Source organism: Solanum tuberosum, unplaced genomic scaffold (genome assembly GCF_000226075.1).
Source record: "Solanum tuberosum cultivar DM 1-3 516 R44 unplaced genomic scaffold, SolTub_3.0 scf00353, whole genome shotgun sequence".
NCBI lineage: Eukaryota > Viridiplantae > Streptophyta > Magnoliopsida > Solanales > Solanaceae > Solanum > Solanum tuberosum.
In genome coordinates, this window is record NW_006239275.1 from 205873 (window position 1) to 216506 (window position 10634).

The window sequence follows — 10634 nt, forward strand, 5'->3', positions numbered from 1 at the left end:
CTTTGACAGGTTGAGCCCAACAAGGAGCTAATACCACTGTCAAAAGCTTTGCAACGAGGTTACTGCAGCCTTCTTAGGTATTTTCCTTCATCTGAAATCTGCTCTTTGTCGTTTTACTATTGTCCCTCCGAATAAACTCGTTATTTTCGCAATCTTCAGAGTATTGTATGAATGTTAATGTTGCCTGTTTACGTATTTTCCTTGCTCAGTGCTCTGCTCACTGTTATTGTACCTGTATCTGTATTTTCCTTATTCTGTAATCGACTCACTGTTATTGTTGTTTGTTTATGTAATTTCCTTTTTCTGTAATCTGCTCACTGTTGTTGTACCATTGTCTCTCCGATTGTGATAAACTCGCACTATATTCGCCATCTTCAGAGTATTGTATGAATGTTGTATTTCTTTAAGCTTGAAATATCTGCTTCTTCATATGTTTTGATCACAATCATTTGTCTTGTGCATAATTTCCATTCTGAATCCTCCTTATCCTCAAATTAGGAATTTGGCTTTTATCCATATTTAGAATTGTCTTAGCTTCACTAGGTAACTCTTGGAAATTGTTCTAATTTATAAAATTTGTACCTGCAAAAGAAAACACAATATTAGCCATAAAATTTACCAGTTTGTTTCCCTCTCTCAGTGTGTGTACTATGGCCACCTCCAAACCTTCCTTCAGAATTTGTATCCTTCTGACCTCCATAGTCACTTCCTAAGGTCTGTGCCAAGCCCCTTCAATCATTTTCATTGCAGCTAAAGAATCCGTTTCTAGAATTAGTGGGAGTAAATTGTGGATCCTACAATATTCCAGCCCTAGTCTTATAGCTACCACTTCAGCAATAAGATTGTTTGATAGTCCAATCATATTTCCTTCAGCATACACAAGGTTACCTTGATCATCTCTAATACAAAAAGCAGAAGAGCTTGGTCCTGGATTCCCTTTTGAAGAGTCATCTGTATTGCATTTGAATGTATTATGTCTAGGTAATTTCCAATAAACCACCTTACAATCAATTCTAGGAGTATACCCTGTCAAATATCTGACCAATTCAGGCCAGTTATTAGGCAGGTGGTACATCCAAGGATACAACTGCTTAGCCAATAGAATTAAATTATTTGCTATCCCTCCTCTCATACTCAGATAAGACATAGAACCACCAAATTTCAAGGCACTTCTTCTCTTCCACACTTGCCAACAAATAAACAGTGGCACAGCCATTAAAACAGGTTTAAGTTTTGCAGAAACATCTGCATTCCACCATTTATACAAAGTATTTTTCAACTGCAAGAAACGGCCCTCCACACCTGTTGATCCTGCAAAATATCTCCACATAGAATTAGTGAATGAACATCTAATAAATAAGTGTTCAATAGTCTCCTGAACTCCATCATCACAGCAACCACACACTACCCCATCACCCATCATATTCCTGATAAGAACTTTTCCACTAGGAAGTCTTTGTTTCCATAGCCTCCAATTGAAGAGCGATATCTTAAAAGGAACTCCTGCACTCCAAATATACTTATATTTTAAACAGATTTCTTGCTTCTCCCTTAGAAAATCCCATGCAGAACCTACAGTGAATTTTCCAGAAGTCTTCAGCATCCACCATGGTTTATCCCACTGTTGTTCATCTTCTAAACTCCTCAGGAGTTGTATTACATGTCTACTAATATCATCCCCAAAACTTGTTTGAAGCAAGTCATAGTTCTATTCCCCATTCAAAAAACATTGTTTCACTTCATCCAATTGCACATTTCTAGCACTGTCCAGAGGAACTATGTAATGCAGTGCACCTAATTGTGACCAATTATCATACCAGATACTTGAATGGCCACACTTAGGTTCCTACCAAATATGTTGATCTATCAAACCTCTAGCTTCCAGCATATACTTTCAAGTTAAAGATCCATTTTTCCATTCAACCACCTGAGGTCTCTCCTTTTTACAATATTTATTCCACATAAAGTTAGACCAAATAGTCTTTCTTATTCTAAAGACCCACCATAGTTTAGCAAATAAAGCTTTAGAAATATCAAACAAAAATCTAAATCCCACACCACCTTCATGTTTGGGTCTACATAAATTTGACCAAGCTACCCAATGCTTGTTATTTCCATCCTCCCTAAAATTCCAAAAAAAATTTGCAAAAACTCTATGCAAATCATGAATAACACACCTTGGAGGATTAATAGCAGACAAAAGATAAATAGGTATGTTGTTTAACACATTATGAATTAACACAGCCTCACCTCCAAATGACAATATTTTTCCTTTCTAGGCTTGCAACTTATTGTGCACTTTTTTCATCAATTCTGCAAAGTGTACCTTCTTCTTCTTGGCATGACCAATTGGGCATCCCAAATACATTAGTGGAAACTTGCCTCTAATAAAGAACTCTTTTCTTTATTAATCATCTACCCTGACTGCTTCTCATAATCTCTCAGAGTTGTCATCAATACATCTAATGAATTACCATCTGCTGACGTAAAAATTATAGTATCCTCTGCATAGGCAAGATGATTAATCTGATCACTCCATTTTGGTAATCCAAACCCCTTGTAGACCTCATTACAGAACAAAGCATTTAAGCTTCGAGATAGAACTTCAGCAGTTAGTATGAACAAAGCAGGGGACAGAGGATCTCCTTGTTTCACTCCCCTAGATGAGTGAAAGAAACCATTAGCATGTCCATTGATAAGTATAGAATACCAGTTGTTAGCAACCAGTCTCCAGATTTTATCAACAAAGCTATTATCAAAACCCATTTCTTCCAACACCTTTATAAGAAAGCCCCATTCCACCCTATCATATGTTTTTGCCATATCCAACTTGATCACCACATTTGCTGGCTTACCCCTTTTTCTAATATCAACAATAATCTCCTGAGCAAGTAACACATTTTCAGTAATGCTTCTTCCTTTCACAAAGCCAGACTGATTTTCTGAAATCAGGGATGGAAGAAGAACCCCTACTCTATCATTCATCACCCTTGAGATCACTTTATTAAGAAAATTACTCAAACTAATTAATTGGCCTCATGTCTAAGAAAGATTGACAAATATCTTTCTTTGGAAGTAGGACCAAATGAGTATGTGTAATAGACTTAGGAAGGGTGACACCATTAAAGAAAGCACCAACCACATTAACCACATCATCCCCAACTATATCCCAACATTGTTGGAAAAAATGTCCAGTAAACCCATCAGGACCACTAGCACTGTCCCCATTGAGATCAAACACTACGTTTTTAACTTCCTCTATTGAAGGAAAATCATTTAATCTTCTGTTGTCTTCATCAGTAACCCTTTTCTGAATATGTCTCAATAGAGGGACTTTCTCCATATTATGAATGCCTGTGAATTGCTTCTGAAAACACTCCTGAGCAGCAGCAGACAGTAGCTCTTCACCTTCTACCCATTCTCCATCCTTATTCTGAATTCTGTTTATGCTCAATCTTTTCCTTCTGCCTCTCACTATACTGGGAAAAAACCTTGTGTTCTTCTCCCCTTCTGTAAACCATTGAATACCTGCTTTCTGTCTCCAATACTCTTCTTCAAAATGCACATACTTTTTTAACTCTGCTTGGGCTTTCTGTAAAATCTCTTTATTCCCTGCTGTAGGGCTTATTTCAAATAATGCCTCTTTCACCCTCACAATCTCCTCCCTAATAGATAATTGTTTGAAAATATCTCCAAAAGTTATTCTACTCCAGTTAGACAAGGCAGTTTTAATCTTCTTCATCTTTTGTTTCAATCTAATAAACACATCTACTCCTTCTGAAATCCAGTTATCCTTCACTACCTGCTGAAATTCTGCATGTTCTGACCAAAACTTAAGAAATCTGAAAGGTCTCCTAACAACATCTGTCTTCTGGCCACAAGTTAGTAGCATAGGAGCATGATCAGACCCTGTTCTTGCCAGATGTTCAGATTCCACCAACCCAAAATAGCCAAGACCAACCTGGTTCATCATGTACCTATCCAGTCTTTTAAATATACATTGATCATCAATCCTCCCATTCCACCATGTAAATGGACTCCTTTTGAAACTGTCTTCCACCAGATCACAAGAGTTCACACAAAATGCAAAATCCTCATACTCATTAGGATATACAGGCAGACCACCAATCTTCTCCTCGTCACTCATAATGACATTAAAATCTCCCCCAATCAGCCAGGGTGAATTCTGAATATCATTGCTAATACAGTAAATATCATTCCATAATTATATCCTCTCCTCAACATCACACTTTGCATACACAATAGAAACAATTAAATGTTGATTATTCTCCAGAAACAACAGTTTTAGAGTCAGCATCTGATCAAAGTCTGCCAACACCTCTACCTGAATATTCTCTTGAATAAACACCCATATTTTACCATTGCAGTTATAATTAGAATACTTCATACCCAATCTTCTTTTGAATCTTTGAATGTTATCAGCATTCTGAAAAGGTTCCATCAATGCTATGATATTAAACTTGTGATGTCTATGTAACATTTGAATTCTATGGAATGAATTTTGAGATCTAACAGACCTCACATTCCAAAATAAGGACTTCAACATCATTTGACCTCATTCCTAGCCCTTCTCTTTGGATTTGATCTTGTGGGTAATACTTCCCCTTTATTTTTGCCTTTATGCGTGATTACTGTTTCAGGTGAAACACCTACTTCATTAAACACCAAGTTCTCCACCTGCAGGTTCTCCTTTTCCTTCTTATCTTCAACATCACTAGACTGTGTGAGACCTTTATCATGTATCTCCATTGCCCCTTGATGTGACACTATTTCATATAATTTTTGAACTAGTGGTGATTTTGGACAAACCACTGCCAACTCTGTCATATTGTGAACCTCCTCAATCCCTCCCTGTATTAGTGAACCCTGCAATTGTACAAGATACCATGCTTCGTTTGGGTCCAAAATTTGTAAAGGAATCTAATAATCAGCATTCAGTAAATTCAGTGTATTAGACAAATGATTCTGTGAAGTTCCTTCATCCTCTACATCTCCCCTCTGCATTGCACTACTAACCCCTCCATTAAGAAGCATGATATCCTTGTTGTAAACCGAAACAACCCCATCATGTTTGCCACAATCTTCAATTATTTCTCCATCTTCTTTGTTTTCCATTTCAAGTTTTTCATCAGTCTTGTAGTCTAGCCCATGTGTACTCTCAACCCTTGTAACCACCAGCTCATCTATCTGCTTCTGATTTTGCACCTCTACCTCTACGACCTCCTCTTCCACTAGTACATTTTTATTAAGAATAGCAAAAGGATTGATGTTCTCGTTGATGTCTTTCCTTTCCAGTCCCTTAACAGTCATCAGTTCCCCAACTTTCTTTGTAAAGCTCCTGTTTGTAGGCTTCCATCTACTCTTTACTACCCCCTTGTATAGTTGTCTGTTGTATATGTTCAGTGTTGTATTTTGAGTGTCATCATACTGTTGTACTAACTCTGGATGTAAGACCTTACACTCTTCTTCTCCATGCCCTTGTAATTTACACTTCATGCAATAAGCAGGTAAAGAATCATATTGTATTCTCACATTAATAATTCTTTTCTCAAGAGTGGATTCATCTTCTAACTGCATTTGTACAAACTCAGGCTTCTCAGTAAGCAGATCCGTTTGGACCTTCAATCTAGCACAACTTGGCCGGGTCTTATTTATCATAGCAAGATCCAATTGAAGGGGCTTCCCAACCACAGATGCCAGTGAGAACAGGACTTCCTTCACAAAGAATGTTGGCAGCAAATCAGGGAATGAAATCCAAATCGTAGCCTTTGTCGTCTCTTCACCAGCTTTGAAGTTTGCATCATAAATAAAAGGCCTCCTTTGATATGCATATCTATCCTTAGCAATTATGTAGTAGGAGTTTTTCGATAGAATTTTTATATAATCATCCATCCCATCACATCTAATCAGAACATGCCTATTGCGAAGCAAGCCTATTTGACAAGACCCCCAATAATCCACACTGTTTTGGAATTAAATCTCGTAACTCATTAATATCAGGAGCTCCATAGGAGAATTTGCCTACCACTGCATATTGCAAATTTTCTATGATATTCATTCGTTGTATTTCGCTTGCTGACCAATTAATGGTAGGTATACCACCAATGAGAGTCGGTTTTTTCATAGGAATAGGTTGTATTTCCACAACATTTTTCTCATTACCTGAAGAGCTATGTCCTTTAATAATGTCTGCAAACTTGTTCAGAAATGGAGAATTAGGGATTGTGTTTTGACCAGTGTGCATTTTGTTCGAAAGAGGTGAAAACTGAGCAGATAAGGCAAAGTCCAGCCCAGCCATCAATGGTGGCTGGCCGTCAGCCGGCAACATTCAAACAAGGTGACCTAGTCGCCGCCACAGGAGAAAAAATTACTCACGAAATTAGTAGTCGTTAGTTAAACTTATATTAGTTATGTTGAGATTATTTTTTATGCGATGTTTGATTTGGTGTATCTAAGCAATATGCATTGCATAATATATATATTACCTTATATATAAGCCAACAACAAAAAGGACTAACGCTGCAGTACTTAATTGTACATTATGTTATGTGAGTTGAACTATTTATATTTTATCCATATTTATCTTTATTTTACCTTATCATCTTTATTTCCCAAATTATTTGTTGAACGAGTGTCAACTATCACATGTCTAATATTGATATCAATGACTTAGGTTTAATTAATTGAGAGCTATAACAATAATTTATGTCGAGTTAGGAAAAAAGGCAAATTAATTGAAGGCTATAACAATATTACTTTATATATAAGCCAACAACAAAAAGGACTAATGCTGCAGTACTTAATTGTACATTATGTTATGTGAGTTGTACTATTTATATTTTATCCATATTTACCTTTATTTTACCTTATCATTTTTATTTTCCAAATTATTTTTGAATGAGTATCAACTGTCACATGTCTAATATTGATATCAATGACTTAGGTTTAATTAATTGAGAGCTATAACAATAATTTATGTCGAGTTGGAAAAAAGGCAATTAATTGAAGGCTATAACAATAATCAATGGTGGCTATTTTAAAAGAAATTGGCTACAAAATTAGGACAAAAAAGCAAAAAAAAACTAACAATCCAAGTCTCCCAAAATTAGCTAATTCATGCGTGCTACAAAGGCAAGCATATGAATTGTGCTTCTTCACCCTAAATTTAAGCCATCCAATGCGTTAATTTGTTAGGTTGAAATTTGTCATGATCCCTAATTCTTTGTTAAGCCTTCCTCCCCAGGTGGATGAGTTTCTAACAATAACACACAATGCTTAATTATGTCAGGGACCCAATACAAATGGAGAAAGCAGTTTGAAATACAAATGGAGAAAGAAAATTGAAAATGCTAGAGTGGTATTTAACTGTTGCATCAAAGTCACTTCTTTTTTATGGGTTTAAACGAAACTTTCCTCCTGAATCATATTTTATTTTATTTTTTCTGAAAGGTACAAATGTACCGCTGAAGAAGAACCAACATCCATGTGAAAAAAAAAATCTGCTTGAAAAAATGAAAGTTAGATTAATGTCAACAGTTGCAAGATCAAGAGAAACCTTTTAGGATCTATCATTAATATTTTTAGCATTGTTAGTAGTGTAATTTTCAACTAAAAATTGTGTGAATTACAATTTTCGTTTGATGGCAGAGATTTTTTTTTTTTTTGGTTAATTCTCAAAATTACAATTGTTGATGATTCCTCCCATGTAGTGATTTTTTTATGAAATCAATGCATATCAATTGTTGAAACATTCAGGTGTAGTTATTTTGGTTGTAATACGAACCTAATTATGCACCAACTATATCTTTTTTATGGTACTAATGCATTATTAATTTGATGCTAATACAATTTGTAATGACGAAAAAATTAAGGTAAGATATATCTTTTGGTCCTTTTTTTTTTTAATAATAAATATTGCATATTTGAACACATTAAAAATCAAATTGTTGGGCTTAGACCACGTGCATCGCACGGGCATCACTTTCTAGTATATATATATATATATATATATATATATACTCTAATGACCTCTTAGTGAGTTTTATTTTCATTACCCTTTTGTCCCTTTTCCTAGTAATGATTTTTTCCCCGAAAAATAGACATAAATCATCGTTCATCAAAATAATAGTAGGAATTAATTGATTTTGATTTTTAGCTAATGAATATAATTATTTTTGGCTAATCTATCGAACATGTAACTGGCCCCAAAATATTTAAGAAGAAAAAAAAAATTGTGAAAATTTTGATAAGTTTTTCAGTAGAAACTTTAGAAATTATAGTGATTTTCTTTTTGGAGATATATTATTCTTCATGTTCTTGGTATTATTATCACTATTTTCTTCTTCAACTGTTATTAATTTTTTCATTCTTGAAATTCAAAGATTACAATTGGTTCTAAAAGTTATGTGCACAATGTCTGCCAGATTAGCATAACTGCATAAGACTTGAATTTTAATTATTATTTTTTTCACTTTTCAAAGACCATCAAATTAGGTAGCATTCAAATTCATAAATTAAAAATTTTGGTATAAAATTAACTTTCTTAGGTGAATTATTACTTATAACAGTAATAATCCAATCATGGATACAAAAGGATACACTTTTGTTGTGTTAAACCATTTAATCTAGATTCTGAAATTTCTCACTTCTAATAATCTATATCATGCCTTATAGATAAACAAATTCTAAACAAACTAGAATCGTCTAGAATCCAAATAAAATAATTGATAAAGAAATCAATTTTAAACATAAACTATTTTTTTCTTTTTCATTAATTATACATTATTATAGTACTATTTGTCTAAGAAATTTTCAATATAATAGTAAGCATATGAACATAAATCAACAAATTCATTTTATTATAATTATTTGATTCAAATTTAAAAAAAAATCTTAAATTAAATATTACGAAAACATGTAAAAGATTTCTAAAATCTCACATTTTTTCTCATTCATAATAATTTATAGGTATAGTTCTTTTAATTAATATTGATGCAACAACAATAATGATATGCATAATATAGTCCCATGAATAAAGTTTGGAATGTAGATTTTCAAGAACGTAATGATTTTTGCTCAAATGTTATATTTATATTTTGCAATTCTTTAAAGATATCAAAAGTTTGAGCTGAAACTCAGTATCAAAATACTATCTCTGTTCAACGCACAAAAAAGAGTAAGTTGAAACTCAACTCACGTTCTTAGGGAGCAAATCCCCTTTGGTCACTTCATTTTAAAAAAATTCTTTTGTCTTGAATTCAAAACTTAAATGACTTGTGAAAATAAAAAAAGTGATCAAAATAACATATGAAAAGAAATTATTAAAAAAAGGGAAAAGGGTAAAAAATGCCATTAAACTATGTGAAAGGAACAAAAATGTCCTTCGTTTATAGTTTGGTTCAAAAATATCCTTACCGCCAATACTTTGGTTCAAAAATGCCCTAAGATATATTAATAATCTCCCTAAGATAATATTTTCTTCCGGTCCCGACTTGGGCCAATGAAAAAAATCACTCATTTCGATAAAATAATAAGATAATATATTTTCAGAAAAACCCTCTATAAATATATGGTCCCATCAATATTATAAATTAATAATTCTTTAAAAGTACAAATATATCTAAAACAATTTAGTGAAATATGACTATTGTGTTTTTTTTGTTAAAATTTAAATCTAGTTGAAGTTCATTTCTAACTTTTGCATCGAAAAGTTCCGGTGTTGTCTTTCAAACTGCACCATAAATTTATGAAGAGTTCTAGATGCGATAGGTGTTTTCTTATGTGTAACTGGTTGAAAAGGTATTGTATCATCTTCAACTTCATCATCAACATTGTTTTTCCAGGTATCCACAATTTTTTTAAAGTAATGGCTAATGGACCTCTAAACATGTATCATTTTCATCCGGGTAATCCAAAAGGTTATTGACATCAATTTATTTGTGGTAACTAGGATCATTAGTCATGACCTCACGTTCATGAATGACGTTTTTTACAAAATACATAATTTATCGATTAAATAATACCTCTATAAAATAATAATATTTCATGATCCCATCTATATTAATTTAGTGAGGTTTTACTCTAATAATATTTAAATATTGATCCATAATTATCTTGCACCTCATAGAGGGTACTGGATTAATCTAGTCACAACTGTCCTTTTAAGTTTATAAAATGATTAATTTGTATGATGAAGTAGTTATTTTATTTATTTATGGAAAAGTAGTTGTAAAGAAGTGAGGAGGGGGTAGTTAGGGGTGGGTGGGTTCACACTTCACATGATTGATTTACTTTGATTATAATGGAGACCTAATGAGTCAACAAGCAAAAGAATGACAAGAAAATAAAGGATTTTAAGTGCAAAATGATAAGATTGTATTTGTTTATTTAGGTTGTCCAACATTGTTTTTTCCTATTCCTTTTCATTTTTTTTGAATTATTTTATTATAATAAGAGAAAATATTCAACACGAATTTTATGTAAGATCTTTCTTTTATGACGTTTTAAATATAAGGCCTCTATTTCATAAAAGTAGACTAAATTTTCCTCTTAAATATTGTATTTCTTTTGTGTTAACAATATAATTGAAAATAATTATCAATTTTTATCTTGAA

The 10634-nt window shown here is 33.1% G+C and overlaps 1 protein-coding gene across 1 annotated transcript; it reads right to left on the reverse strand.

Moving 5' to 3' along the window:
* Positions 1–709: 709 nt before the first annotated feature.
* Positions 710–2368, reverse strand: LOC107063406 (uncharacterized). The gene is made up of 2 exons (XM_015315253.1): positions 2327–2368; positions 710–1708 (listed from the first exon to the last, which is right to left on the reverse strand). Exons 1-2 carry the CDS (start codon positions 2366–2368, stop codon positions 710–712), a joined length of 1041 nt encoding a protein of 346 aa, XP_015170739.1.
* Positions 2369–10634: the final 8266 nt, after the last annotated feature.

Bases quoted from the DNA above. Each gene is read 5' to 3' on its own strand.
- LOC107063406 (XM_015315253.1), bottom strand. From the start codon at position 2,368: ATGTATTTGGGATGCCCAATTGGTCATGCCAAGAAGAAGAAG. The intron at 1,709-2,326 runs GTACACTTTGCA...AATGGGGAATAG, and splicing joins GTCATGCCAAGAAGAAGAAG to AACTATGACTTGCTTCAAAC.